The 26,314-nt window shown below is 46.7% G+C and overlaps 14 protein-coding genes across 14 annotated transcripts; 7 read left to right on the top strand and 7 right to left on the bottom strand.

Moving 5' to 3' along the window:
• Positions 1-72: 72 nt before the first annotated feature.
• POJ06DRAFT_268887 (reactive mitochondrial oxygen species modulator 1-domain-containing protein) lies at positions 73-649 on the bottom strand (the record flags this gene model as incomplete). The annotated part of the gene is made up of 5 exons (XM_056189339.1): positions 73-197; positions 248-270; positions 329-419; positions 475-508; positions 566-649. 5 exons carry the CDS (start codon positions 647-649, stop codon positions 73-75), a joined length of 357 nt encoding a protein of 118 aa, XP_056043458.1.
• Positions 650-1,212: 563 nt separating this feature from the next.
• On the bottom strand, positions 1,213-3,719 carry POJ06DRAFT_282042 (uncharacterized protein; the record flags this gene model as incomplete). The annotated part of the gene is made up of 6 exons (XM_056189991.1): positions 1,213-1,937; positions 1,991-2,103; positions 2,152-2,489; positions 2,546-2,734; positions 2,783-3,504; positions 3,563-3,719. The coding sequence occupies 6 exons, from the start codon at positions 3,717-3,719 to the stop codon at positions 1,213-1,215; spliced, it is 2,244 nt and encodes a 747-aa protein (XP_056043457.1).
• A 1,548-nt stretch (positions 3,720-5,267) lies between these two features.
• POJ06DRAFT_255157 (uncharacterized protein) lies at positions 5,268-6,754 on the top strand. Its single transcript, XM_056187860.1, has 2 exons — positions 5,268-5,964; positions 6,021-6,754. Exons 1-2 carry the CDS (start codon positions 5,422-5,424, stop codon positions 6,252-6,254), a joined length of 777 nt encoding a protein of 258 aa, XP_056043456.1. The 5' UTR covers positions 5,268-5,421; the 3' UTR covers positions 6,255-6,754.
• Positions 6,755-7,065: 311 nt separating this feature from the next.
• POJ06DRAFT_121960 (chaperonin 10-like protein) lies at positions 7,066-8,495 on the top strand. Its single transcript, XM_056184251.1, has 3 exons — positions 7,066-7,287; positions 7,354-7,407; positions 7,463-8,495. The coding sequence occupies exons 1-3, from the start codon at positions 7,223-7,225 to the stop codon at positions 8,373-8,375; spliced, it is 1,032 nt and encodes a 343-aa protein (XP_056043455.1). The 5' UTR covers positions 7,066-7,222; the 3' UTR covers positions 8,376-8,495.
• A 1,021-nt stretch (positions 8,496-9,516) lies between these two features.
• POJ06DRAFT_291206 (SBF-like CPA transporter family-domain-containing protein) lies at positions 9,517-10,929 on the top strand (the record flags this gene model as incomplete). Its single annotated transcript, XM_056190362.1, has 2 exons — positions 9,517-9,855; positions 9,914-10,929. The coding sequence occupies exons 1-2, from the start codon at positions 9,567-9,569 to the stop codon at positions 10,927-10,929; spliced, it is 1,305 nt and encodes a 434-aa protein (XP_056043454.1). The 5' UTR covers positions 9,517-9,566.
• Positions 10,930-11,227: 298 nt separating this feature from the next.
• Positions 11,228-12,793, bottom strand: POJ06DRAFT_255148 (RAVE subunit 2/Rogdi). The gene is made up of 4 exons (XM_056187859.1): positions 12,446-12,793; positions 12,206-12,391; positions 11,981-12,151; positions 11,228-11,929 (listed from the first exon to the last, which is right to left on the bottom strand). Exons 1-4 carry the CDS (start codon positions 12,509-12,511, stop codon positions 11,237-11,239), a joined length of 1,116 nt encoding a protein of 371 aa, XP_056043453.1. The 5' UTR covers positions 12,512-12,793; the 3' UTR covers positions 11,228-11,236.
• Positions 12,794-13,725: 932 nt separating this feature from the next.
• Positions 13,726-14,933, top strand: POJ06DRAFT_121779 (ubiquinone biosynthesis protein Coq4). Its single transcript, XM_056184249.1, has 3 exons — positions 13,726-14,092; positions 14,149-14,378; positions 14,444-14,933. Exons 1-3 carry the CDS (start codon positions 13,918-13,920, stop codon positions 14,828-14,830), a joined length of 792 nt encoding a protein of 263 aa, XP_056043452.1. The 5' UTR covers positions 13,726-13,917; the 3' UTR covers positions 14,831-14,933.
• Positions 14,934-14,977: 44 nt separating this feature from the next.
• POJ06DRAFT_268880 (PDCD5-related protein) lies at positions 14,978-15,666 on the bottom strand (the record flags this gene model as incomplete). Its single annotated transcript, XM_056189338.1, has 5 exons — positions 14,978-15,031; positions 15,090-15,219; positions 15,270-15,346; positions 15,443-15,473; positions 15,542-15,666. 5 exons carry the CDS (start codon positions 15,664-15,666, stop codon positions 14,978-14,980), a joined length of 417 nt encoding a protein of 138 aa, XP_056043451.1.
• A 483-nt stretch (positions 15,667-16,149) lies between these two features.
• On the top strand, positions 16,150-16,812 carry POJ06DRAFT_198095 (uncharacterized protein; the record flags this gene model as incomplete). Its single annotated transcript, XM_056185094.1, has 1 exon — positions 16,150-16,812. The coding sequence occupies one exon, from the start codon at positions 16,150-16,152 to the stop codon at positions 16,810-16,812; it is 663 nt and encodes a 220-aa protein (XP_056043450.1).
• A 261-nt stretch (positions 16,813-17,073) lies between these two features.
• POJ06DRAFT_121847 (Spc19-domain-containing protein) lies at positions 17,074-18,081 on the bottom strand. Its single transcript, XM_056184250.1, has 4 exons — positions 17,727-18,081; positions 17,525-17,671; positions 17,300-17,467; positions 17,074-17,243 (listed from the first exon to the last, which is right to left on the bottom strand). The coding sequence occupies exons 1-4, from the start codon at positions 17,922-17,924 to the stop codon at positions 17,217-17,219; spliced, it is 540 nt and encodes a 179-aa protein (XP_056043449.1). The 5' UTR covers positions 17,925-18,081; the 3' UTR covers positions 17,074-17,216.
• Positions 18,082-18,239: 158 nt separating this feature from the next.
• Positions 18,240-19,229, bottom strand: POJ06DRAFT_282035 (pyrroline-5-carboxylate reductase dimerization-domain-containing protein; the record flags this gene model as incomplete). The annotated part of the gene is made up of 3 exons (XM_056189990.1): positions 18,240-18,430; positions 18,497-18,782; positions 18,837-19,229. 3 exons carry the CDS (start codon positions 19,227-19,229, stop codon positions 18,240-18,242), a joined length of 870 nt encoding a protein of 289 aa, XP_056043448.1.
• Positions 19,230-19,336: 107 nt separating this feature from the next.
• Positions 19,337-20,568, top strand: POJ06DRAFT_255133 (uncharacterized protein). The gene is made up of 4 exons (XM_056187858.1): positions 19,337-19,812; positions 19,874-20,026; positions 20,082-20,383; positions 20,435-20,568. The coding sequence occupies exons 1-4, from the start codon at positions 19,717-19,719 to the stop codon at positions 20,517-20,519; spliced, it is 636 nt and encodes a 211-aa protein (XP_056043447.1). The 5' UTR covers positions 19,337-19,716; the 3' UTR covers positions 20,520-20,568.
• POJ06DRAFT_301829 (uncharacterized protein) lies at positions 20,569-21,619 on the bottom strand. The gene is made up of 2 exons (XM_056190748.1): positions 21,464-21,619; positions 20,569-21,411 (listed from the first exon to the last, which is right to left on the bottom strand). Exons 1-2 carry the CDS (start codon positions 21,581-21,583, stop codon positions 20,590-20,592), a joined length of 942 nt encoding a protein of 313 aa, XP_056043446.1. The 5' UTR covers positions 21,584-21,619; the 3' UTR covers positions 20,569-20,589.
• Positions 21,620-22,477: 858 nt separating this feature from the next.
• POJ06DRAFT_255126 (uncharacterized protein) lies at positions 22,478-26,274 on the top strand. Its single transcript, XM_056187857.1, has 4 exons — positions 22,478-23,395; positions 23,448-24,923; positions 24,976-25,064; positions 25,117-26,274. Exons 1-4 carry the CDS (start codon positions 22,661-22,663, stop codon positions 25,883-25,885), a joined length of 3,069 nt encoding a protein of 1,022 aa, XP_056043445.1. The 5' UTR covers positions 22,478-22,660; the 3' UTR covers positions 25,886-26,274.
• The last annotated feature ends 40 nt before the right edge of the window (positions 26,275-26,314 follow it).

The following is a 26,314-nucleotide window of genomic DNA, read 5'->3' as shown; positions in this document are numbered from 1 at the left end:
TGAATATGAAAACACTCGTATTATATATATACAAAGATGTGTTTGTGCCATCTCATCTTCACCTTAAACAATTTACTCGCGCTTTTCCTGCTGCCGTATTTCCGACTTTCCATTTATAATCCGCATCTGCTGAGCGCGTAACCGGGCAAGCTCCATTCTATATTTGTAGGCTTCTAAGCCATCATCGGATCGAATGACTTGTGCTACTGTTAGAAATGACGTAACGTAAGAAGAGTCCCTTACGAACCTGATCCGACAGACATGAACAACCTATTGTACAGTGTTAGCAGTGCCCTACAGATTGAATATTGTAAACAGCCTTGCTCACCCAAAAGTAGCAGCGGAACCCAGCATATACTGGCCCAGACTGCGAATAAAGCCATTGGGACCGGGTCCATACCGAATTATGCTGAATCCACCTAGAATGAGTCAGTGGTGATTGCCGGTCTGCCAGGATGTGATATCCATGCTAACCAAATAGAAAACCGACGACAACTCCAACCGTTGTCTATATCGCACGTTATTAGTCAATTCGCACGGACTGAAACTGCCACTAGAATCATACCCCCATCATCGCTCCCATCTTGAACTTCTCCCAATTCGACGGGGGCTGACCGGGAAAATGTTGCGGTGGAGGAGGTGGCGGCATGCTTGTCGAGTTAAATATGGAAGATCAAGATCCTCTCTAACACGAAGAACGGACTCGCTGCTGTGTAAGAACTGAATACTCGGTATTAATCGTCGTTCGTAACAATTCGCGGAATGCGGACTGAATTTATACAGTGGGCGCACAAGTTAACCTAACCCCAAGCATCCTAACCATCATCATTCTGGGCCAACGGACCCGAGACCCCGAAAGATTCGACTTTAAGAACCTTGGCTCGATTTCAACCCATAAATTATTGAGGCTCTGAGGTCCGCCAGATCTGGCCTACTTGACCGCATGATATCATTGTGGCCGCGACGAGCAAAATATAAACTGCTTCAGGGTGGTCCCAGTTTTGATCCTTATCCTAAAGCAAACTGGGGCAAGAGTTTGAAGAGATCGATATTTCAATCACCTTTTACATATTTATTGTACAGATGCGATCGTTAACCTCAAAACATTGAATGTGCAAATGGTTCCCAGCAAGCTTACCGTTTCATATCCAAACCTTCATATAACCAAATGAAATACTAGGCACTAGAATCCCTGCGTCATTGTGCTGCAATTTAAACCATGTCATCACCAGGCAGAGCCTCATAATCTTCATCCGCGTTATGTAGTCTCTGATGAGAGGATGCACCACTCTTGATGCTTCCTGCGGTCACATCCCATAGTCTATAGTAGTCAACATTTAATCCTCCAATTCTTGCCTGCCCTCCTTGCCCTGACCAATCCATCAAAGGCTGTGTGAAGACAGACTCCTCCACTCCCCAGAAGTCTTTGCAATTACTAACGCATCCGTTATCAAACGGGTTATAGTGATTCGCAACTGCTGGACGCCGATGTCGGCGATGTCTATCCGTTGCCGATGCAGAAAACCATGACAACCCTGAACTTCCAGAAAATAAATCGTGAACAAGATTGACAAACTGCGTAATGCCGAGTAGCTTGCAACAGGTTCCGAAAGGGCTTCTGTGACGATGTCCATGACTATGTGTGAAGGCACCTGTTTTATCCGCAGCATATGGATCTGCCACACTAGATGGGACTGGCTCGTCATCTCCGTTGCCACCCATCCAGCCGTACGTGTGTAGATTGTAGGCTTCGTTGGTCGTAACGGCACGTGAAATTTGGTACAACTGAACAACTGTAAGGAATGACACCCAAGTTAATTGCAAACCGGACCACATGGCGATGTATACTGTAAACGCATCGTGCTGTAATCGTGCGCACAGGACGTCGTTCAGAATCAAGCATCCTTTGGCTTCGTCGTCACCAGCATCTGCAGTATCTAGAGAGTATAATGAGCATATAAGTAGCTTGGATACACTGAAAAGTACTCACATTTATATACTAAGTATAAGAACATTGGGATTCCCAATTCTAGAAGCAGCACGTATAGTAAAAATACTCTATGGTTACGAATGGACACGCAATTGCTGATCCAAGGACAATGACTGAGAATGTTAGAATCCACTGGTGCTCGCAATCTCACTGTTACTCACTGATCAAGCTTTGCAACACATCTTTCGCAGAATTTGCAGTGTTTGCTTCGCAAAGGTCGTCTGGTAAAACAAAATATGCAAAAATGACGTGAGTCATATTCACCGACAGCCAGTAGGTCTTCAATTATCTGCCGCTGTTCCGAAACACCTGAAGGCTTCGGAATATATCCAGGGTCCATGAGCATACTCTTAACAAAAAAGAACATGGCCGATCCAAATGTCAGAAAGAATGCAAGATTCATAAAAGGAGCGTCCTCGTATGTCGCTAAAAGAACTTTAAATAGCCATCTAACGGCAACCCAAAATGCTGATCCCGAAAAGATTCCCGCCAGATAAGGCTAATAAGATGCGTTAATTACATTAGTTCTAGAATGGTTCAAGAACGGGCGCATACAGTCTTGTAAATATTACTAGCTGCGCCTGATCGGCACAGGTCAAGAGATTTCAAAAATATCTGATGTGAACCCCAAATGGTGATGATGGTAAACGCCACAGCGACCACAAAATTGATATGGACCAGAATTTGGAAGCAGAGCCATAAAACGAACCATGGCCAAAAGAAAGCTATCCGATTTACAACAGCCTCAGATATTGTCAGTCTGAGAGCGTAAACTTATCCAACCAGACGTACCTGACTGAAGCGCTTCGGCACTACCATACCATCTGAATCACGACCAGCCTTTTTCAAAGCGTGCAACCACACTGGGTAACACATCATCTCGCGAGCAATAATTGCTGGTGACTTTCCATCGTTTGTTTCTGCTTTCACGTCCGATCCATCCTCAATCAGCCGTTTCATCGACGACATATTTCCTCTGACTACCGCCCAGTGAAGTGGCGTGAATCCTGTCGTGTCCTTTATCTTGACTTCAGCACCCCACCTAAGCAGTACGTCCACACTCAAGGCGTCTCCCTGATAGGCTGCCCAATGTAGCGCAGTACGTCCCTGCGGATCAGCATAATCTACAGGCAATCCCTGATGCAGAAAGTAAACTATGAGCATGATACTTGAGGAGTGGATAGCTATGTGTAGAGCATTAAATCCTTGCGCATCCGTCCTCAATGGATCAGCTCCTCTTTGTACCAACATGTTCACCATATTTGTCAGTCCCACTCTGCATGCCCAATGCAGCGGGGTTGCCATTAGCTCTCCACCTTTCCGATCGATCTCGGCGCCATGGTCTAATAGGTAGGTCACCGTCTCGACACCGTTATTTATTGCTGCCCAATGTAACGCCGTGGCACCGTCTGAGGACGTATCCTGCACAGTGAACAGGCCACTCGATATCAATCGTTGCACTGTTTCAACATCGTTACGTTGTGCTGCTGCCATAAGCTCCGATAGAGGCTCGGCTTCATCTTGCACCGTTAGCTCCATGCAAATGATTAACTCGCTTTTCTAAAGGCTGACCTGGAGAAGCACTGTGTTGCTGCACTTCCTCGGAAACATTGGCAGACGTTGATGCAACAGGTTGGCCCACAGATCTTGCGTCCGAACCTCGTCGAGGCGCCACATTCTGCAGCTCTGTGGTCGGCTGTAACGTATCAGGGTCTGGAAGCGTTGCCATAGTCCAGACGCTAAGATGACCTTACCAGGGCGCCTATTGAGGTCTGTTTTCAATCGTCAGTTTGAAGGCCAATGGTAAACCTGAACACTATGTGGGTGGGTTACTGGCGTGTTCCGCAAAACCTAAAAATCAAGGTTGGACAGATTGTCGTCACCATGCATGCATAACGTGAGGAATACTCGAGTTTTCGACAATCACAATTGTCGATGCGATGTATCATGTATCCCACTGTCTAGCTCAAGCCAACACAGATAAACTATGTCATGTATTTTCCAGCGATTAAAGCTCCTGAAAGGCGTGGTGATCAGCGGCATAATAGCACTCCGTAGACTACGAATGGAGGACATTGTAATCAAGACTCGCCTCGTAATTCTATTTATAAATCTGACGCACGGTCAAATTCCCACTGCCGAACAGTTTATTTCTCATTTAGACCTACGATTGGGTCAAACCTTTCAGATACATTTGTCTCCAAACTGCGATCGTTTGATCTGTATATTGCGGTCCGCACATGTGAGAGAAATTTGAAGCACATACGTCCCTCCGACAAATCTGCTGGAAACGCATCCCGCAACAGTTGGAACTAACAAAAGTAGAAAGCAACACTATTGCCGCTGCCTATTCACGATATCTTGCCATGAAATTCCTTTTGCCAAGCTGATCAGTTATGGATCGCCGTGGTTGAGATGCAAATACTAAAGAGTTACAAGCAGTCGAGCCGAGATTCAGTGTAAGTTCAATGCAATCGACTGTAGGTGCTGATGGTATGCCTTCATATGGGCTGCTTTCACGCAGCGGGAGTCTACAAAAAGGAGCAAGAAACCTTCAAAATCGCTACGAACAAGCTATTCTTCACCTATCCTCCTCCGATATCGGTTGCGTGGCAGCCGTTATCGGATCGCTGTCATGGCATTAAATATATAGCGTCATGTGCATTTGGCACCTTAGGTGGGAACTTGTAATTGCATAAAAGCCGTCATTATAGATGGAGCCTAAATCTGCCGCTAGTTATTACGTTGGGGCACTTCTGTTTGGGAGGATTTCTCATCAACACCGGTGAGGTGGCATTTATTATTCTCAGATATAGATCACATTTCAATTGACCCGGACCGGGATATACCAGTAGGTCTTAGAATAAGTGTGCAGCATTTTCTTGGTTTGGGATTTTGATTTGTTGTTGTTTAAACAGGTCGGCTGCCTCTCAATTATGTCGTGTTCCCGGATTAGCCGACCCGTTTGCCAGTTCGCGCGACAGTCACTGAAGAGGACGGCAGTTCGTTGCTTTGCTACTTCAACTACAGATATCGAATTTGTTTCGTCTGAATCAAAGTCTTCGGGCATCTCTTCGAGGCGGAGGCGCACTCAATTTTCCGACGTGCTAAACACTGGGCCATCGTTCGACGACTTCCTCCAAGCCGGGCTGAGCAAACAAGACGTTCTAGGGGATAGGCAAAGCGGTACACAAAAGAAGGAGATTGTGAGATTGCCTTCATGGCTTAAAACGGATATTCCTAAAGGTACAAATTACAGCAAGATCAAAGAAGATCTTCGAGGTCTGAATTTGCACACCGGTAAGCACTCATCGAGTACCACCCAGTCAAATAAAATACTAAGATATGACATAGTTTGCGAGGAAGCACGTTGCCCGAATATTGGTGAATGCTGGGGGGGAACTGAAAAGTCTGCAGCAACTGCTACGGTGATGCTCATGGGTGACACGTGCACCCGAGGCTGTCGCTTTTGTAGTGTGAAGACTAGTCGAACACCTCCACCTCTCGACCCTCATGAACCTGAAAATACTGCTGCAGCTATTGCACAATGGGGCCTTGGTTACGTTGTATTAACAACTGTCGACCGTGATGACTTACCAGATGGTGGTGCACATCATTTTGCCGAAACCATCGTCAAGATCAAGCAGAAGGCACCCCATATCCTTGTTGAGGCACTTACTGGTGACTTTCAAGGAGATCTGGCAATGGTGGAGCTGATGGCACGATCCGGACTAGATGTTTACGCCCATAACGTTGAGACCGTCGAGGATCTTACAATGTATGTACGTGACCGTCGGGCGACCTTCCAGCAAAGTCTGGCAGTTCTGGAGGCTGCCAAGAATGCCAAAGAGGGCCTCGTTACTAAGTCGAGTATTATGTTGGGGTTGGGCGAAACCGAAGCACAACTGGAAGATACGTTGCGTGCGTTGAGAAAAGTTAAGGTAGATGTTGTTACTTTTGGACAGTACATGCGGGTAAGGTGGAGATGCTATTTGTTGTGCTGTGTGTTTTATTAACAATGTCTTTCTAGCCGACGAAACGACATATGAAGGTGACAGAATATATAACTCCAGAAGCATTTGAAAAATGGAGATTGCGTGCCCTTGACATGGGTTTCCTGTATTGTGCCAGCGGTCCTTTGGTTCGGTCGTCATATAAGGCCGGGGAGGCGTTTATTGAGAATGTCTTGCGGAAACGCCAGAAGTCCGCAGACGCCACTCTGTTTCAAACAGCGGGCTCTGTTGTTGATACACCGGTCGTCTAGGTGATTAATTAAATCTTGCGTGGAGGAGTATGAGGCTTGTATATTGGGAGTACTGCGTTGTCTTACATCAGCATAGATCTAGAGGTACGGTATTATTATGATGAGAGGATCTAAAATATTGTGCAATGCAATCTTGTATATAATCAGAAAGGAAAGTCACGCCAAACGCCGTCCGCGGGCACATTGAGAGCAGCAGCATTGCGGCTTACCATACTCTAGTGACAACTCTTGATGGACAATCTTTCTGCTGATCGGTTCATGCAATTCAGAATCAAGTATTACAGTAGAATCCTGTTCAGCCGATTCGCTGTAAGCTAAACCGATATTATTCTCTGTAAAAATTCGCCTCACGGCTGTTAATCCATTCCAATAAATGGATAGCCTCGCTAAACCGATATGAAAATGGCTGTAAACACTACATCCGTTTACCGGGGTTCTACTATATATTACTATTAGCGAGGGTTTGCAACCATCATTAAATATAACTTATTTGAAACAAATTTACGTCAAATAACCCTTGCCCTCAGAGAAATAAGAACCTAAAACGAAAAATGGTTAGCACGATTTCCGAAATGGCAAGACGCGTCAGGTCTGTTTACGACACTCCATTATTTTTAAGGGTTCAGCAGTTTTCCTTAAAGTTTTTACACCAAAATAAGGAAAAATGCAAGGTGTCATTGGATTTCGGCATTGTAAAACGTTGGGTCTGGTGCCGTCTAATACAAGGGAACACCCGATATCTCGGAAGAATTTGACACTTGAAACCCTAAGCCGTTCGATGTGAACATGTAGAAGTGGGGCCCTGCACGACCCTGCATGACGAACCCGCATAAACCGAACCAGTAGTTCCACCGGCAATATCGGCAATATATATTACATATATATATGGAGTACCTAACCTCTCCTTTCTCTGACTACAGCTCTTCAGGTTACTCACACCTCAGATAAGTCCAATTCTGACTGCAAAAATGAAGGAAGTTATCGTTTATGGGCATCCCAGCATTCGCTCTGAGATCATTGACTCCCAGATTCCGTAAGTCCCTTACGACTCTCACCGGCGATTCATAAAGTTTTCTTTTGGTTCCTAATTCTTGGTCAGTGTCCCCGGCCCCGATGAGGTCTTGATCAAGGTTGTTGTCTCTGGCTCCAATCCGTATGTGAGCGTAATACACTGTTGCGACCAGATGACCGGTTAACACGATTAACAGAAAAGATTGGAAATATCCCGTATGGACGAAGAAGCCACATAACTCTGGGGATGATATTGCGGGAATTGTCGAGACCGTGGGTTCAAATGTGATTGAGTTCAAGAAAGGAGATAAGGTCGCCGCGTTCCATAAGATGGGCAAAGAACATGGATCCTTTGCCGAATATGCCACTGCGTACTCGTACACCACTTTCCTAGTACCCGAGAGCGTTTCCTTCGAGGAAGCAGCCACTATTCCATTGGCTGCTCTTACCGCAGCATATGGATTGTTCGATACTCTCGAATTACCGACTCCTTGGAAGCCAGCAAAGGTGGAAATTCCGCTTCTGGTCTACGGTGCTGCCACCAGCGTCGGTGCCTTCGCTGTCAAGCTTGCGAAGCTTGCAGGAATTGGCCCTATTATCGGTGTAGCGGGATCCGGCGTTGACTATGCAAAGTCAATTGGCAATGACTATGTTGTTGACTACCGCAACAATGATCATATTGCCGAAGATATTCGATCATATCTGAAGCCTGGCCAGAAGCTTCTGTATGCGTGGGATACTGTGTCCGAGCAAGGCTCATATATTGAGGCAGTCAAGGCATTGGAGCCAGGAACGCAGTCAAAGCTTTCCTTGATTCTCCCTGGGGAATATCCTGAGCTTTCTGCTGATAAAGTTACCTTTAGAATTACCATGGTTGGAGCGGCTCATGGTGACGAGCCTTACCAAAGGGACTTTGCCTATATGATCCTCAGACAGATTAGTAAGTGGTTGTCTGAAGGCAAATTCACGGGTCACCCTTCAGTTGCTGTTGAACACGGTTTAGCTGGAGTTGGAGAGGCGCTGAAAGACCTTAATGAGGGCAAGGTTCACGCATCGAAATACGTGTTCCGCGTTGCTGACACACCCAACTGCACCAGCGCTGGTTACTGATGGAACCGAACATCCGGTCCTCATATACCCGTAGTATCACACGCTTGATAAATGTGGCTGAAGATAATAAGGGTGCTTGGTAACGAGAGACAAGGTGGTAAAACTGTATAGGATTTGAGTGTAATATTTTAACAATATGCTAGCGATATGTATCTCTGTTTCGCATCGCAGGACTAGTAGCGTGATCTGTATATATCTTTTGCAGTTCGTGGTCGCACTAGTGAATTCCTGAAAGAAAACTTATGTCGAATAAACCTTCTCCGACATAATCCCATCGGAGTCATAAAGGAATCTGAGAGAAAATATAATTCCCTGGTTGCTCCCGCTCTCTCCCGTGTTGGTGCCGTCGGGTGTAGTCCAATAGGATCGCAGTGCCGCCAAGCAGTGGTCGTGTGCGGCCAACTTTATGTTATCGATCTTTGATTGAAAAACAATGAACACAGTATGCATTTGCCAGGGGAGTGCGGTAGTATGACGGGCGGGCTATCGGACAAGCCACTGGTCTCCAGAGCTCCGGATTATTTTCGGTGCGGGGATTTACGGATTTAAGTGTCAGCCTTTGTTACCCCACAAAAGTGATGCTAGCATCACAATAGCCTAGAGAGGCCGCTCGTGATCGGCCTTCTGATTCTCACATGTAGCTGCGTAGCCCGCAAGGCTGCGCAGCTCAGAGATGTAAATATACCGTATATACATACAATATACGTACAATATATCTATACGGTTGGTTCTCACCTACTCAGCTGTTCCCACAATACCCTTCGAGCTGTAAGCACTAGATTGCCGAAGCCGCTCCTCCGGCAGGAACGGCCGAATGTACTAACCTGATTAGGACTGGCGCCGGCGCACACCGAGGACATGGCGGCCTAACAAGCCACAGAAAGTTCGTAGTTGTCGCTGTTTCGTCCGAGATCGTTATCGTCAAAGAGATTCCCCAAAACTCAGTTACCTCGCGCCGCACTGGGGGGGACTGCAAAATACGCATAAATCTATCAGGCGTCGTATGCGCTAGGGAAGCAAAGGCCACTCTCTAACCTTACATTATCTCTGCCTGAAGAGATTTTCCACCGCCACGACACTTTGCAAACCCATATTGGTGCGTTGGCAATACACTATAAGTACTCACTGTACCGTTATCGATTGTTGTACAGATCTAGTCACTACTCGGCAACTCCAGTTAGATTTTACGACATGGCAATGGAAACAGTACCAGAAAAAAAAGAGAAGCCCAAGGCGGTCAAACTCCTATTAAAGGTTTTCTGGTTTTTGGTCAGCGAATGGTTCGTTATTGGTATGGGAGTCTTCGTTGCGTTGGCATACAAATTCCCATCGGTGGCGAAGAACCATGGTCATATTAGAGCCGATATTTCCATCCAGTATGGCGCTGTCGCTATCATTTTCCTGGTTTCGGGTCTTAATATTCCACGACAAAAGCTGATTACCCAGGCGGCCAATTGGCAGGCGCATATCGTTACGCAAGGTAAATTTCAGGCTGGAGGAATGCATTTTGATCGACAGTATTCGCTAACAGCTTTCAGCCATCTCGTTCTTAGTCACTCCAGCAATTGCATTCGGCTTTGCTTCAGCCATTAGAATAGCGCACAATGCAGATATCAATCAGTGGATTCTAATTGGCATTATTATCACCGGCTGCACGCCTACTACTGTTTCCTCAAACGTCGTCATGACGCGTGAAGCCAAGGGCAACGAGTCTCTTTCTCTCATTGAAGTCTCGGTCGGCAATATCTTGGGTGCCTTTATTACGCCCGCTTTGGTTCAAATGTTCCTTGGCAAGCACACCGGTTTCGCCTACGGCAATCCAACTAACGACATCAGCTTACAGAGCTTGTACGCGCGAGTCATGAAGCAGCTTGGTATCGCCGTGTTCATTCCCCTTTTTGTTGGTCAGGTCATCCAGTTCATATTCCCCACCCAGACCAAATGGGTTTTAGCAAAGTTCAAGCTTGCCAAGCTCGGTTCATTCTGTCTCTTGCTCCTAATTTGGTCTTCGTTCTCGACCTCTTTCGCCAGCGGTGCGTTCGAAACTGTGTCGCACGCATCAGTTATCATGGTGTGCTTCCTTAACGTTGGTCTGTACCTTCTTTTCACTGTCATCTGCTTCCTTGCCGCTCGATGCCCAGGACTGCCGGCGAAATTTCACTTTTCTCGACCTGACACGGTGGCCATCATGTTATGCGGTGCTGCGAAGACTGTCGCCCTGGGTGTGCCTCTCATCAACGCTCAATACGGTTCTACGTCCGAAAAGGTCGGCTTCGCATCTATCCCGCTAGTGCTGTACCAGGGAGAGCAGATTCTCGTTGCCCAGGTTCTTGTGCCGATCTTTAGACGCTGGATTGAGCGGGAAGCCGCAGCAAAGAAGCTGCAAGAGCAGGCGGACCTTGAGAGCAAGAAAGCACCCGTGGAGGAATTATCTGCCGATACGCAGGCCGCGTCGGAAGAGAAGCATCAGGAGAGCACTTCTGCCAGCGGGTACAGCTCAGAGTCTGGTGATCCGAGTGTCGTTGTTGCGCCATACTCGACCGAGTCAAAATGACTGCGTTTCTAGCTAATGCTTTACTTACTCGATATGCTGCATTATTTGCGTTTTATAGTTTTTGTAGATATATATAGAGACGGTATTTCAGGTTTAATTATAGATGCATTTTGGTTTGAAGCTAGATTTGGTATTTGTTGTTCTGGTACTTAGATTTTGGTATTTGGATTTGTCACCAAAATGGATATTAATGTTAGAGTAAGTCGTACTGGCTCAATTGACACTGCAGATTTATCCGACACAAGGTTCCTTCCGTTCTACTTCCAATTCATCGCAATCTCCAGCTTTCTTAGGGCCTGTCCAATATTTAATTCCAAGACTGGATACCAATTAGTGACCGTAAAGCAAACCAGAAACGCACGTCAAACGGCTTACCGTTTAACTTTGATATCAGAGCCATGAGACCAGGATCTAAGCTCTGTACCGTGATCCTCTCCAGCGATTTAACATATTGACCCTTGTACAGGAACATATTAGATGGATCAGTCTGCCTCCGTCGCCCCAAGATGCTTCCAAGCCAACTGGTTGTGCTGGCAGTGGACTTAGTGCTCGAAGTACTTGCCATGCTGCTAGTAGTGCTTATATTCGTAGCCGTTCGCGTCAGATCGGGCATGGTCGATTGCGACGTCAATCCCGGAGGTTGGCTTCTAGGTGTTATACTACCACCGCCACCAGCGATCGTCGCAACATATTTGGCACTACCGCCACGGAAACTTGACGAGCCTCCACTCGTGCTGTTCTGTCGGTACCTAGTAGCATTAGATGATGACGATGCTATGCTAGTGTTTCCACTAGCAGCCGGCGGGTCGATGGGCGTCAGTGTGCGAACGTCGGCGATCACACCGGACTCTGAAATGATGAGATCAACTGCTACCGTTTCGGGTATTTCTGGAGTAAATACGTTGGGTTCGATTGTGGTGTAGGGGAATTGGAACGCAGGAGAAACGTTGCGGATCGATATGTGGGCGTAGCGGATGTTCGATAGCAATTTTCGTAGTTGCTAGCCACAGGTCAATAATTTGCAACCAATTGCAAGAAAGCAAGCCATTACCGAAAGAACGAGAGCAGGTTCGACGAAATCCATCTCCTTGATGACTCTCAAGCAAACGGTCAAAAAGTTCGCGCAATCACCGAGTTGGGCGAGTGGAATGACCTTTCCCTCGGCAAGTGAAAGACTGCACACTTGGCCCTTGTTCAAACTTGATAATTTCAGATGTATGTCCTAAACTGAGTCAGTGCTCCTAATCGACACTCGGACATATTGATTACTACGCACGGCCTTCACAATATTCTGGCCCACTCGCAACACAAATCCTTTTAAAGCCTCGGACCTATTTGACGATAGCACCAATGTCGAGCCCGGTTGATCCGACCGAAGTAATGCAAGACATTCCTCTAATCCATCTGCCAATGACGTTATTGTCGTGGATAGATCGTTTAATAGCCACGCGAGCTCTAGTATCTATCATTTCTTTAGCCGTGCATGTCTGTCATTTATAGCCCATTGAGTACCTACAGAGACTTTGTGTTCTTCGTTCAACGCTGCTGATAAATCCTGAATTGGGTAGACTGCCGTAGTCATTGTGATGGATCGCTTTGGAGTCGAGGATTGGAATGGACAGATGACTGATGCACAATCTACCTAACTGTAGTCGGTAAATACGTCTACCTCCCGTAAGTTATATTGTACCGTATGGACGTTTCTGTCTATAGATTGTACGAATATCTTCGACTGATGTATATGTCGACCGTGGGCATCTATGAAAGCTCATTTGAGTTTCGGTTTGGACAAACTTTTCGATAGCTATGTCGGGAGGAGGTAGATCCGTACCCATAACAAAGCTGCACACGCTGTTTGTTCAAAAGGTATAAACGTTGGGTCTACGTCCAACCTTAATAATCGCGACATCTCGTTCAATTGACCAATGTAACAGTTGTGATGCCACGCAACAATTGCTGCTCTCGAGTATGCTTAGGTATGTAGCAATATCACGGCTCAATACTGCTGGCCGATCACAATGTCTTGCTATATGGTTTTCTAGAGGTACTCAAGTAATTGTGCCAGGTATGTCATCAACATTTGTCGGGTGTCAAATATGGCTAGGTACGGCCGGATAATGCTCCATCATATCATTCTGAGCTATCATTCTGAGCTATAGAATCCGAAGCACGCTTTGGTGGAATGCTAGGAATGGAAGCATAACAGACTTATATGCCCTGTGCTGTTCCACGTAGCAAAGTTACAATGATCCTTTCCCGATGCTGCGCCGGACAGTGCCATTGCCAGTGGTTTAGTTATTCCCATTTCATATCAGATGGCATGATTTCGTTGTTGATAACAATGTCGCTACCGATAGGCCGACATTTAGTCCACGATGAGGTTCGGAGCCGAGGCAAACCCCACAAATAGTCTTATTATCGCCGCTTTAAATAAACTAATAACCTATTTGTCATACAGAAGAGAGTCGCTGCAGCGCATGGCCAGCATTGACAACGACTGCGTCATGGCTATTCATGCCCGTAAACCGTTGCCTCCGTCCCCTCTCTGACTTTGCTCGCACCGGTTACTCGGTCTCTTCTCGGGTTGCAAATCCGTTAACATAATCTTGTCGCTGGAGCGATCTGTGGCCAGCAGAGTTATCGCAAGGTCAGAATTGCCACTGCCTATCATTCTAGACCAGCAGGGCACTTTGACTTAGTGCACCATCATGATCGTAATCAAGATGACGGTGAATTATCTCACACCGTGTTCGCGTTATCTAAGTATACTTAACACATAGCCACAAAATAATAGTTCTCTATTCGGTATCGCATGCATGTATACTGTATAATTTAGTATTGGTGAAATTACCAACTACTGTGTTCGGTCGTAGTTACTTGAGATTTGAGTGCCGGGGAAGACTCGGGTGTTCGGAAACTTCCGGTAACTTAAGTTGCTCCAGCCCGAGAGCAAGGGAGAGCTCTACAGACAGATTCTCCAACGAAACAATGCGGCCAAGGGTTCCGACAAATTTCTCGCCATGCGTTCGGCTTCTAAGACGGAACTATACGTATAACGCTCCGATCCCAAATTATCCGGGTCATGTTCCTACCAACATCTTCCAGAAGTTGTTCCTAGCGGCCGGATCAGGCATATACTCTTTCTTCGACCCCACCCGTGGAGGTTAGTGCAAGATATTGGGTCGCAAGCAAATACGTTCGTACTAATTAATAGAATAGATTTAATTGCGACACTGGGAGAGGCAACGGCGCTCCCTTTCCTGATGGAGCGACTTCGAGATAGAATGCTTGCCGATCCGACAGGTCGGCGGATTTTACGCGAGCGTCCTCGAATCACATCTTCGTCTCTGCATATCGACCAGTTGCTTGAGTACCCAGAGAACACAATCGGTCGTACGTACGCTGAATGGTTAAAGCGGGAAGGCGTTTCCCCCGACACTCGTGCGCCGGTGAGCTAAGATTCATAAGTTTCAGCATTGTGTAACGAGAATTAATGCTTTTTGGCGTCATATAGGTGCGATATATTGACGACGAGGAATGCGCTTATGTTATGCAGAGATATCGCGAATGTCACGATTTTTACCATGCAATTACTGGCCTTCCAATTATCATCGAAGGCGAGATAGCACTCAAGATGTTCGAGTTCGCCAACACAGCGATACCGATGACCGGCATTGGCGCTGTCTTAGCGCCCCTGCGATTAAAGCCAAAGCAGAGGGAACGCCTACAAACGATTTATTTTCCATGGGCCATCAAGAATGGTGCGTCAGCTAAGCCATTGATTAACGTGTATTGGGAAGAGATATTGGATCGGGACGTTCAGAAATTGCGTGAAGAATTGGGAATTGAGAAACCGCCAGATTTGAGAGGGTTAAGAAAGAAGAGGATAAGTCGGTTGTAGGTCACAAATGGACTAATGTGATCATACCGCTTGGCTAATGTCGAAGACATTACTCACAGTGGATTGCAGTCAACTGTAGATGTAATTATATTTGTTGGATCATTATTCCATGCTTCATGAATATGATATATACAAAAGCGCTAATGATTATATGTCAAACTCGTCATCGGAGTCATCATCAACGAATCGCCTCGTCTGATACTATTTATAATGTCAGGATGTCTTGCCCATTCCCTCCTTTGCTGCCATACCTACTTACCACGATCTTTGTTTCATGTTCTCTGCTTTCCTGCTTTGATATCTGCTCTAGAAGGCTAATGAGTTCGTCCTCGTCTACTCGGCTTCGAATTTGACCTGTCCTCGCCATTTGAATCAGTAGGTCCTCAACGCTGACAGACAGTAAGTCGCAAATCACATCAGTACTATCGTGATAACAAACCCTTTAGCTTTTTGCTGTCTGACGATCCTGATTCTCGACAAGCGTTCTCTTGCTGCCGGAGTCAAGATCTGCGCGATCTGTACATCAGTTAGAACATTCGCTAGTTATTCAATAGGCTAATGCACGCTCCAGAAGAAAAACTTGCAAAAGCTCCAACAAAAATTACGACATACCATCTCCGCTCTGGCGTCATCTTCACTAGGTCTGGATTCAGTCAAACCATTGTTAGATCGTAATCCTTCAACATGAACTTGTGCCAGTGAATCACTCACTGCCTAGCAGCTGAATCGCCAGAGCCACCCGGTCTCCCACCAGTAGTTCCATTTCCGGAGGGCTGTTGTCGTTGCAGCTCCGCCATTCTCGCCTGGCGAATTGCTTGGAGTTCCGCGTCGTCCATAGTATAGAGTCACGCGTGCTGAAATTGTTTGTGGAGCAGGACTCGAGAAATGATAAATACCACAGTTACGCAGATGGCAAACCGCCGCACCGTCACAAACCCTTGCCACCGTCGTCGCCGACCCTTCCGCCCCCCAGATTGAACACAACGATGAAAGGCTCCTTACAATCACGACTCCTCCTTAAATAAGGCGACCACTCCATTGACAACGCTCACGCAATCTCCGTCTTGAGATTTCTATTCCTGTAAACGGAACGCAGGACACATTTTTCTTGCTCATCATCCTCCTCTGTCGTCAAAATTACCGTCACAATATTGCACCGCCCGCAGGAACGTACGGGGGGCGTCTATAAGACCCTTCTTTCCCGCCTCAGTCCTACGGCCACAAATAGCGGCACATCCAGAGGAGTGACCACGTCCATGATGGCGGCCACAACGCCCGTCGCGACGAGCATGGCTAATTCGTCGGAGACGTCGATGCAGATGAGCGCGCAGGACGAGGTAGAGCTGCTATCTAACGAAGTTTCTGCCCTTTCAACCAAGCTTATTTTGGCGGTAGAGAGACAGGCGGATTTGGAGGATGGGTTAGCTGCCACGCGCCATGAACTCGAACAGGCGCAGGTACGCATACGGACGCTGGAGGAGAACCAGAAGCGACATGCAGATATGATGGAGAAAGGTTTATTAGTCGAGCGAAAGGACGTCGAGCTCGAAACCTCAACACTCATGAAGAAGCTCATGGAGGAGTCCAAGGCGCGGATGAAGGCAGAAAGTGATCGACGAAGTATAGAGCAGGAAGTTGAAGATCTTACGCGGTCATTATTCGAGGAAGCGAACAAGATGGTGTCCTCTGCGCGGATGGAGAACGGCAAATTGGAACATAGAAATCGGCAACTCGCAAATGTAATACAAGAGAAGGACAATATACTTTTCTCGCTACAAGAGCAACTGACGGCGCTTAAGAAGGTTCTACAAGAAGTTGCCGAAGAACAGGAACATGCCGCTGAGATGTCAGAACCAACGTCGCCATCGGCATCCTCTCTATCGGCGTCCATGCACGACGACGAAGAGTCTCAAACTACAGAAGAATCCAAGGACGTTCCCGAGGCCAAATACGATCTATTGAGTGAAGCGGGGAAGGAGTAGTCCTTGAGAGGTCGAGGGTTTTTGTTACAGGTTGTTTTAATACCGGGCGTTTGAAAATTTGCTTTTATTAACGGGATTTCTCGTGGAACGCATATAGACCGTGTTCGGTCATGGGCAAGATCTATTACTGAGTGGGCAAGGTTACTAGAGGAGTTGTATCTTTTCACTTGTATAGTATAGTTTATGGACTATTATATATGGACCACTTCTGTTTAAGTAAATTGGCGTACGGTATGGTAGCTCACGTTAAGTATCTCGCGGTGGATGCAAGCTATCTGCCACGTGCCATTATTGATAATGGCCGAGTTAGAAACACAGGTATATAGTAACGATGTATAAATTATTCCTGTCAACTCCATTCCTAGTAATTATACAGATATTCCAAAGTCCCTTGACGCCACAGATTACTGAATACTCCGCAGTTGCCTTTGCTGGACGAACACATTAAGTCAATTATATTCATGACCAGATTGTTCAGAGTACTCACCTTCTGTTCTGCCGCAAGATTTAACCTAGACAGAGAATACTCCAACCGCTCCCTCTTCTGCTGTAAGGTCCTCCACTTCCTTGCATTGTCAGAATCAATAACGGCGCTCTCCGGATCCTGTGGAGAAGCTCGGGGCTGTCTTTGCAGTCTAACTTCCTGCAGCTCAGCCTACTAGCCATTAGCATTCCACAACGATCAAAGTGCTCTGTTCACATAAAAACTCACTTTAGCAATCAAATTCTTCTGCCGTCTTTCAAGCTTTGCTATGGCGCCTTCAGCGCGTCGAAGAAGCTCGATGAGCCGGGGCTCGACTTCACCGGCGAGAGATGTCTTCACGGCGTTGACTTCGGATTCAGGTACAACCTCGAACACCTATTTTGCATCAATATGAGTCTCAGTAATCGCTGTGATATTAGAAGGGACATACACGTTCTGCTTTGAGGACAGTTTTCATTCGAGGTAGGTCACTGACACCGGAATCGAGTGACGCGATCGAGGACTCCAGCTGAGAACAAAAATTAATAGATCGATTTGCATCAGAAACCAAATATCGCCTTACCAAGCCCACGCTCGCATGCAGTGAGGCTACACACCCTTGTAGACTGTAAATGTAGCTTGAATTCATGATGTTCGAATACGGTTTTTATTGTTTTGGTGGGTTTGTTTTGGCGGTACAACTACCGGGACGCGTCGTGTCACCCAGATTCTCATGTGCATCCTAAACTCTCTACATCGCCCAGCAAACGGTAACATAAAGGAAGAGCTTTCGTTCTTATATGCGCTTGAAATGAAAGTGATGTCATTTGACACACCGTGTTCTAATGTACAGTTACTGAATAATATACAGCAACGTCGACACCAATGCTAAGCACTTAATCTATATGCTGACCCAGTTTTATCAAGTACAGCAACCATATATCTATCGACCTCCAACATTTCTTTACCTCTTCTTGCCGAGAGAAGCTGCAATGTTTGCCGCCTCCTGGATAGCGCGGGCGATCGTGCTTCGAATCTTGCCGTCCTCCATGACTAGTAATCCACCGATAGTACAGCCGCCCGGTGTTGAGACCGAGTTTCTAATTTGAGCGGGATGGTTTCCATCTAGTACCATTCTCGCGGCACCTTGCATTGCTAATTATGATCAGTTAGTAGTCACGCAATATAAAAGATTATCAAAGCAGTTAGCAAGAGACGTACTCTGTGCAGCTAGCTCCTGAGCAACAGCAAACGGCAAGCCCATCATCACGCCGCCGTCGGTCATGGCTTCCAACATGACGCACGCAAATGCCGGTCCGCTTCCACTGAGAGCGGTACACGTGTCAAGGTGTTTTTCTTCCAGGAAGATGGCGCGGCCAATTTGTGAGAAAATCCATTCCACGGTTTGATGGACTGAAGGCGAGGGAACCACTTGAACTAGGTCGACAGTCGAGTTGGATGGTGACGGCGATGTGGGGAAGGAGATTACAGTCATTCCTTGTCGGATCTATGTAATGACGTTAATGATATTCAACGTGCTCGTAAGTAACCAAGAACCAACCTTGCAAGGCGTGTTGGGCATCGCCCGGATAACGAACGTCTCGGGTCCAACAAAATCCTGTATCTGCTTGATCGTGGTTCCAGCAAGTACACTAATAAGCAGCTTTCCCTTCAATGCCTCCTTCATGCCCTTGCTCGTCAAAATCTCTTCGCAGAGCTGTGGCTTACATGACAACACCACAATATCGGACTCTGCCACCGCATTCAGATGATTGTGTACGAAGACCTCAACTTTGTCGCCATATGTACTCTTTATTCGGTCCGCAGACGCTTGCCTCTTCACGCACGCCAAGAAGCGGCCGGGTATAGGGACTGTACTGTTGGATGAGACACTCGAGAGGGAGTCCAGAACGCCGCTGAGCACTGCGGATCCCATGGTTCCGCACGCGAGCATACAGAGGGTATAATTACTTTTGATTGATACTTCGGCCATATTTATGGCTTGATACATCCGGTAGTAAATTGGCAGAAAATTGAGGTTATGAACTAATGGGACGAATTATTATGGAAGAATATCGTGAGAAGTGACCACTCTATTATCGTCGCGAAAATTTCATTTTAAGTTTGGAGACCAAGCAGGGCCCGATCCCGGCCATAGAGCAACATATTGACCACAACTGTCTAAAGTAGACCATCAACATGAACCAGAATACAATATAATACCTATGAACTTTGTTTAACCGATACTAACAAACGACGGTGTGGCGTACGTAAGATTGTCATTAGATTTGGCGGAGTTCGAGGTCGACGTTTAAGGTTTGCCACTAGCTAATCTGTGGGACTCACTCTGCTCCGGATGTAAATGGGATCGCCGGTGCATTCTTACAGATTACTATCGCTCGAACAGCCCATTACTGCGACGATTCATGTATTGAGACACAATGCCGATACTAGTTGATGCACACGAACCTGTCGATGCAGACGAGGGTGCTTCGTTACCCGCGGAGGTCATCAGTTGCTTGAAATCCGCTCGTTTCGTGAGTAACTGTGCTAACTATGGGAGATTACACCCATTAAAGCTAATTTGCATTGCGATAGCTTCAACTTGGAACATCTTACAGAGACTACCCTCACGTTAGCCTGATGAACTACACCTATATTCCAAAAGGCGACGCTCTACCGTACGAGGAGGATGCAGTGATTGTCATGACGTCAGAGAGGCAGACGAAGAAGTTCTTTAACATCACTGCCGTATGTAATAATTCCGCGGATAAATGTGAAAAACAACATTGATTTATTAATTTAGAATTCCCGAGTCTCAATTCTCGTGCATGATTGGGTTTCAAAGCAAACCACGAACAATGCGCCACAAGGCCTAACACAGTTCCTTTTGTCGATGAATCAGGCTGAGCTTTCAAGTATCTCGGCGACATTAAATGGCCGTGCGAGGGTCGTGGATAGTCAAGAGGAGGAACGGTTTTTCAAGGAGAAGCATCTGGCGTCAAATCCAACTGACGCGCGACGATTTATCGATGCAGAGAACGTTGCGGTCATTGTAGTGAAGGTGTCAAGTGCACGTGTTGCAGACGTTGACAATAATGTCGTCAAGTAAGTCTACGTCGCAGGAATTGAGTAGCAAGGACTAATAGTGCGTTACAGCTGGAAAGAACCGGGTGCAGAGTCAACTCCACAACCAAACAATGTTGGATCAAATGGAGCACCATATTCGAATGGTACATCATAAGCAGATATTTGTGAATTTGTATATATTATAGCTACATTCGTTTTAAACAAATCTTTGTACAATATGTTGCTTATTTGCTGTTAACGGCATTCAAATAATTTTCATCCATCTGCATGTCGTCATCGTCATCGTCGCTGTCGTCATTGTCATTGTCATTAGTGTAGGTGGGATCCTGAAAGGCGCCTAAGCTTCTATTCCGTGTTGGTCCAGAGTTGGTTCCCGCAGGACTGTGTCGAGTACCAGCGACCGAAGTGACCGACGGGATGGACGATCGCTCATTGGCAGTTGCGCTTCCCATCCGACTACTAAGCCTTGCCGTGTCGTAGCTCTCGTGATAGCTTTTTGATGTACGCATACTGTCATCATACGATTCTTGTGGCAAATTATAATCGTCATCGTCACCGTCATCGTCATCTTCTTGATTGTAAGGCTCAACGTAGTCTTCCTGTTGTTCTACGCCTTCTCTCGTACTCTGCATGATTCGTAACCGATTCATGGCCATTGTGACAAATGACCTGATTTCATTCAACTCCATTCCGCCGACGTTGTCCAGTTGCAAATACGACTCGTTCAAATTTTTCAGACCAGCCCGAGCCTTAGCTTGCCGCACCTCTCGGATGTCACGTAGTAAATTTCTAATAACATGCGGAGGACTTGAAAGGTCATCAGGTGCGCTTCCGAGGATTAGCTCTCCAACTTCAATCCACTCCCAAGGCAAGTTAGCCGAGAATCGAGTCATGTTGGACACTTCAGCGTCGTAGGTTATTTTGAGGTTCTCTTCTGATAGCCACTGCGGAGGCACAATGTTGCAGCGGGATTGTTTTTTTAACAGCAGAGCGACCCATATTGGGACTTCTATTCGTCGCATTGGTCGCATTGATGGAGTCATGCCCTGTTTGTATGTTAGTAAAGCACGCCGTAAGACAGAGAAAGGCCAGTCATACCCCAATAAGTGCGACAGATTCCATTGCTTGCCTTGGAATAATTGTGACTAAATTATTTTCTGCTAGGAAAGATATTTCTGAAGGCACGAATGTGCCAACTTGCTTAGCTGGTAATGCCATTGTTGATTATATTTAATTGGTTGTAGAGTGCTTTCGCTTCATTATTGACATCACAAGAAGGGGACGACGCGTCGTGACGTATTTGGATTCAAACTACGCGACTCGACGCGACGCGCCCTGTGGCAACTCACATGCGTGGGTTTTGTACCATAACGTTCGTTTGCCCGTTGCAATTGCCATTCTAGCCAATTTGTAGCCTACTTGTTCAGCTGATCACTTCACAGTCTACTGTTTCTTAGGCGACATTTAACTTAGCTTTAAATGCTACTATGTTAAATTCAATGCCGAGGACGATCCTCACCCGCCATTCCGAAAGTGTATTTAATTCATTATCCCTATGCTTGTACATCGCTAGCTAATTCTGTCCGGCAACAAAACTGACGGCTAACGTCATTCGAATGTTATACGGCAGTGCAAATGTCAATTAGTTCACCTATCTAATAGAAGACGTAGGCCCGCAGAATATTTGTTTGCGGACTGTGCTGAACGCTCGACTCGGAGCCAATGGACTCGATATCTTACACATGGGGTTACATCATATCTGCGGCTTTGGTTGCCGGCCGAAATTCTCCTCTTTCGCATCCACAACGCTGGCAGAATCGGGCCCCCAGAAAAAAGGGTCGAGCCCATCGAATCCGACAGCATCCGGCCCCGTCTTTATCTTCCTCATCCCCGGAAAACTGCTGCGTTCTTTAAATTTCCTACTCTGTACTTATTCGAAAAGCCATACGCACTCAGATTCAATGAAATGTACTCTTCTGTAATCATGTACCATGTTATTCGTAAGTAAACAGGCATTTCTGGACGACATGGTAGCCGTCTAAGGCTCCGGGTCGCAGTCCCGCCAACTCGCGGGTCCGCGCTATTTGGAGAAGCCGCTCTTAACCCAAACTACTCCATATTCCTCCAATACTCTCTAACCCCTCTCTCTTCCTAAATAATTATCTTGTCATTGTAGACCGAAAGCTCTATTGCCAAGTCAGCAATCCTCCCCGAGCCTTCTCTGCTTCCGAAGTGTAATCGTGCGCTGACAACAGAATCAGCAACCATTTCCATCTGCGTCTCGCAAATTCCACCATGGCCCCTGCCGATGGCACTCCGTGCATTCTCACAGGCCAACAGGAGCATTATCTCAAGAAGGAGCTTATAAGTCTCCAGATCGAGCGCGAAATGGCCGGTCTTAGCGTACCTGATGCGTTGCGACGGTTTGGTGCGCCATTTCGCGCAGAAAGCCACAGTTCTTCTACAAGTAACGGCAAGAACGGAAGACTCGGTTTCTTCAAAGGCAAAAATAGCTCAGCTTCAGTATCAGCTAGCCAAATAACCGAGGTTACTCCTGGGAACTCGGACTTCCCAATCCTGCGTCATGTGTTTGTTAACCACGTCAGAACTTTTCCGTTCTTGGATCAAACTAAGGAGACCGAATTTTGGCAGGACAAGGTGCAGACGTTCTGGGAGAGTTTCTCGAGCAAACGGATAAGCACGACGGACGACCGGACCGAGGAGACAAAGCGGAAAAGAATGGCGTTTCAGATTCAGAAACTGATAGAGATTATGATGTCTTCCGGTATCCGGACTTCATCTGGGTTAGAGAAGGGCGTGGAGGTTGACGATATAGACCTGGGCACAACTACCACAGGGATAAATGGTGACATGAAGACTTCGACTGCTGCTGGCGTCGACACGACCGATAAGGATAAGTTTATGATCTCTAACGCAGTCGATGGGCACCCCATCAATGGTTTTGATATCAATGTAGTTGGTGTCAGAGTTGTGTATGAGAAAAAGCGAGTTCGAAGTCAATCGCACTTGGTGAGTAGCATAAGCGCCTAGCTGATATAATCCGTTGCTAATATGCATATAGGAATTCTTAATAAGGACTAGACAGGAAAAACACAGAGGTGACGTCTACGTGTCTCGTCGGTATTCCGACTTTCGCAATTTACACCAAGAGCTGCTACATGCCTTTCCGGAAAAGAACCTTCCGCGAGTACCAATGAAGAACAGAAATTTCACAATGGTCGTCGATGACAACGTGAGTCATTCGTCACCAACCTCGGCCGCTCCATCAGCAGTAATCATTGACAACGATCACTCTGCCGACGTTAGTCCGCGTAGCTCGATCTATCATATCGCCTCGGATATCTCCGGTTCGTCTTCCAGTACTTCGGATTCGGCGTCGCCCGTCCCCAGTCCAGGCAGCCCGGTATCGGCCTCACGAACTCTCACACACAAGTTCTCCAGGAGGTCACTCACAAAGCGGAAATCGGCGTCATTGTCATCCGCCTCAACTACGACGCTGCACGCTAACGTCGACAATCTCCACGTGAAAGGAGCTCCTGGCGAGGTCAATGGAAGCGGTGCAGTCAAGCTACCTGGCGAGCTCCAGCGACTTTCACTCCGCGCATTTCTCCGCTCTCTCGTCGCGATTCCATCTGTGGCCGAATCCGAGATTTTCAGAAAATTCCTGACTGATCGGTCCTTCCATCTTTCCGACCTCACACTTGCAGAAATAACTGACATTCGCCTCCGCAAAGACGCCGATGCTGTCCGTCTCGAAGAACAATTCAAATTCTTCCAAATTGCGACGCAAAGAGCGCGCGAATTGGATAAGTACATGGCTGAATTCAAAAAGGACTTAATCCAACGCGACGGTCTCTCCAAGTTCTTCCTAGAAATACGAGAAAAGGGCAAACTGGCAGATCTTGCACCGCAATACCAAAAGTTTGTTGAATGGGCGCGGATCGAGATCGCAGCGACGATTTACCATTTCTTTCTCGGTTCGGATAACGCGTCTGAGATGTTGGCCCAGACGAAGCGGATACATAGGTTGATGCCATATACGCTGGTGAAAAACGTGATTCGATTCTCGAACCCTGTTTCGATGATGAAAGCCATGTTGGATCTTTTTTTGGCGCAACCATTTGGCCAGAAATCGTTACTGCAGCGAATTCTGCACATAGCGTTGTATGAGGATGTGAAGGTGCAGGAGCGAGCAATCCAACTTGTACGAAAAAAGATCGAGAACGATAATCTTTGCGATCGGGTTCAGAAATATGTCGATGCGGAGCAAGATGTGCGGGATCAGATTAACTGGGAAGCCGACGAGGAAGACATTGACATTATTGTCGCCATTGCCAAAACAGATGAGTTTGGCCTACCGGTTGATCCTGAAGTCGTTGGCGACGTTATTAATTCTTGGATCGCGTGGAACATTGCGGTTGAAGATGTCACTGTCGATATTGATGACCAGATCAGATTTTTCTCGAACTTGAAGTCATTGCTCAAACTTATGATTCGCAAGCGGGATAAGGATATGGTATTATCCCTCTCGGGAGAGGTAAGAGAGAAGATTAGCAGTTACTTATTCTCGAGTAGGACTAACTGTTTAGCGCGTTACCATCGAGTTGTTGAAGGACCTATTCACTATGTTTTATCAGCCGTTGGTCCGGGTGTACAAGTCCGCAAGCGTTCACAACTCGTACGTCGCCATGTGACATTCAGCGACTAATACCGATGCTAACGATATCTAGTGTATCCGACGTGGCTGCTTTTGTGGAGGACCTCATCAAAACTGTCGACGAATGCGAAGAGGATGGCGCAAACCTAGATGCGAACGTGCTTGTCCAGAAATTCGTCGACCTCTGCGAACGCCATCAAGAATCATTCTATCGATTTGTTCACGAAGTGCATGTCCATGATGACGGTCTCTTCACACAACTCATGCTGTGGATTGAGGAAATCCTGAGGTTCTTAAGGGATGGCCCGAAATCGACTATAGACATGAATGAGTTATTTATTGCTGCTACAACACTTGATGTAATATATTCTGAGACTGGCGACAAGATCAGTGTGGACAGAGACCGATTAATGAAGGAAATCGATTCTATGATTGAATGGAACCGTCAGCGCAAGACATGGCGGGAGAAAAGGCTCAGGGACAAGCTCCGCGAGGCTCAGCGTCGTGCGAACGGCGAGAATGTAGACGACGAAGAAATCGACGAGGCCGACATCGACGAGGCCGAGTGGAAACAAACGTTACCCCAGCTTCTCAGAGGTGGTGATTTTGGTCTGCATGATGAGGATTTGGAGGACTTCGCAGTTGATCAGTCGAATTTGAGCAGTGATGAGGGAGAGGAGGACGACGAGGATTGGTTGGATCCGATTGAATATGAAAGAAGGGCTCGCGCGCGACGGAATCGGCGTGGAGGACGGAACGGGGAGCCCGCGAAGCCTAATACGGTTGAGATCCCGAAACTTGTAGGGCCATTTGTTGAGCGACTACGCGTGGTGTTGGCATAGAGTATGCATATTTTTGTTTTTGAGTTACTAGTTTTGCTTTAATTGTATATTTCGTGTTATGTCGTGATGAAGGTGCGCTGGTGTTCTGGGTTGCTGGTAGTTTAGACATGGATGTTATATTTAGTGGAAATTTGCATGACATTTTGCATTGTTTTTAGTATTCTTTAGGATGGACATTACTCAATTACACACCGTAGGAGATAATCTTCATAGATTTTGCAGATGATCTACACAGATAACGTTAAGGTCAGATCAAATTTCGAGACAACAGTATAAATCTTTCCCGGAATAATGAATGGATTACATCTTGTCCATACACGCCTGATATATAGCGAAGCATATAGCGAAGTTACGTCTATACTTTGGTGTTCGTTGTAGGATGAGCAATGTGTTTTTGCTGAAGGATAGGATGGGTCGGTCCAGCCGGGT

Source organism: Lipomyces tetrasporus, assembly GCF_029532465.1.
Source record: "Lipomyces tetrasporus strain NRRL Y-64009 chromosome Unknown POJ06scaffold_6, whole genome shotgun sequence".
In the NCBI taxonomy this organism is placed as follows: Eukaryota; Fungi; Ascomycota; class Lipomycetes; order Lipomycetales; family Lipomycetaceae; genus Lipomyces; species Lipomyces tetrasporus.
Note: the sequence above shows the minus strand (reverse complement) of the source record. Positions and strands in the feature narration are given on the sequence as shown.

Bases quoted from the DNA above. Each gene is read 5' to 3' on its own strand.
- POJ06DRAFT_121847 (XM_056184250.1), bottom strand. From the start codon at position 17,924: ATGAATTCAAGCTACATTTACAGTCTACAAGGGTGTGTAGCCTCACTG. The intron at 17,672-17,726 runs GTATGTCCCTTC...GATGCAAAATAG, and splicing joins CTGTCCTCAAAGCAGAACGT to GTGTTCGAGGTTGTACCTGA. The intron at 17,468-17,524 runs GTGAGTTTTTAT...AATGGCTAGTAG, and splicing joins AGAAGAATTTGATTGCTAAA to GCTGAGCTGCAGGAAGTTAG.
- POJ06DRAFT_255133 (XM_056187858.1), top strand. From the start codon at position 19,717: ATGCCGATACTAGTTGATGCACACGAACCTGTCGATGCAGACGAGGGT. The intron at 20,027-20,081 runs GTATGTAATAAT...TTATTAATTTAG, and splicing joins AGTTCTTTAACATCACTGCC to AATTCCCGAGTCTCAATTCT. The intron at 20,384-20,434 runs GTAAGTCTACGT...AGTGCGTTACAG, and splicing joins GTTGACAATAATGTCGTCAA to CTGGAAAGAACCGGGTGCAG.
- POJ06DRAFT_301829 (XM_056190748.1), bottom strand. From the start codon at position 21,583: ATGGCATTACCAGCTAAGCAAGTTGGCACATTCGTGCCTTCAGAAATA. The intron at 21,412-21,463 runs GTATGACTGGCC...ACATACAAACAG, and splicing joins AATCTGTCGCACTTATTGGG to GGCATGACTCCATCAATGCG.
- POJ06DRAFT_255126 (XM_056187857.1), top strand. From the start codon at position 22,661: ATGGCCCCTGCCGATGGCACTCCGTGCATTCTCACAGGCCAACAGGAG. The intron at 24,924-24,975 runs GTAAGAGAGAAG...CTAACTGTTTAG, and splicing joins TATTATCCCTCTCGGGAGAG to CGCGTTACCATCGAGTTGTT. The intron at 25,065-25,116 runs GTACGTCGCCAT...AACGATATCTAG, and splicing joins TCCGCAAGCGTTCACAACTC to TGTATCCGACGTGGCTGCTT.
- POJ06DRAFT_255157 (XM_056187860.1), top strand. From the start codon at position 5,422: ATGCTCATGGGTGACACGTGCACCCGAGGCTGTCGCTTTTGTAGTGTG. The intron at 5,965-6,020 runs GTAAGGTGGAGA...ATGTCTTTCTAG, and splicing joins CTTTTGGACAGTACATGCGG to CCGACGAAACGACATATGAA.
- POJ06DRAFT_121779 (XM_056184249.1), top strand. From the start codon at position 13,918: ATGCGGCCAAGGGTTCCGACAAATTTCTCGCCATGCGTTCGGCTTCTA. The intron at 14,093-14,148 runs GTTAGTGCAAGA...TTAATAGAATAG, and splicing joins CTTCGACCCCACCCGTGGAG to ATTTAATTGCGACACTGGGA. The intron at 14,379-14,443 runs GTGAGCTAAGAT...GGCGTCATATAG, and splicing joins CCCCCGACACTCGTGCGCCG to GTGCGATATATTGACGACGA.
- POJ06DRAFT_121960 (XM_056184251.1), top strand. From the start codon at position 7,223: ATGAAGGAAGTTATCGTTTATGGGCATCCCAGCATTCGCTCTGAGATC. The intron at 7,288-7,353 runs GTAAGTCCCTTA...ATTCTTGGTCAG, and splicing joins ATCATTGACTCCCAGATTCC to TGTCCCCGGCCCCGATGAGG. The intron at 7,408-7,462 runs GTATGTGAGCGT...CACGATTAACAG, and splicing joins GTTGTCTCTGGCTCCAATCC to AAAAGATTGGAAATATCCCG.
- POJ06DRAFT_255148 (XM_056187859.1), bottom strand. From the start codon at position 12,511: ATGACTACGGCAGTCTACCCAATTCAGGATTTATCAGCAGCGTTGAAC. The intron at 12,392-12,445 runs GTAGGTACTCAA...AAGAAATGATAG, and splicing joins ACGAAGAACACAAAGTCTCT to ATACTAGAGCTCGCGTGGCT. The intron at 12,152-12,205 runs GTGCGTAGTAAT...GACTCAGTTTAG, and splicing joins GCCAGAATATTGTGAAGGCC to GACATACATCTGAAATTATC.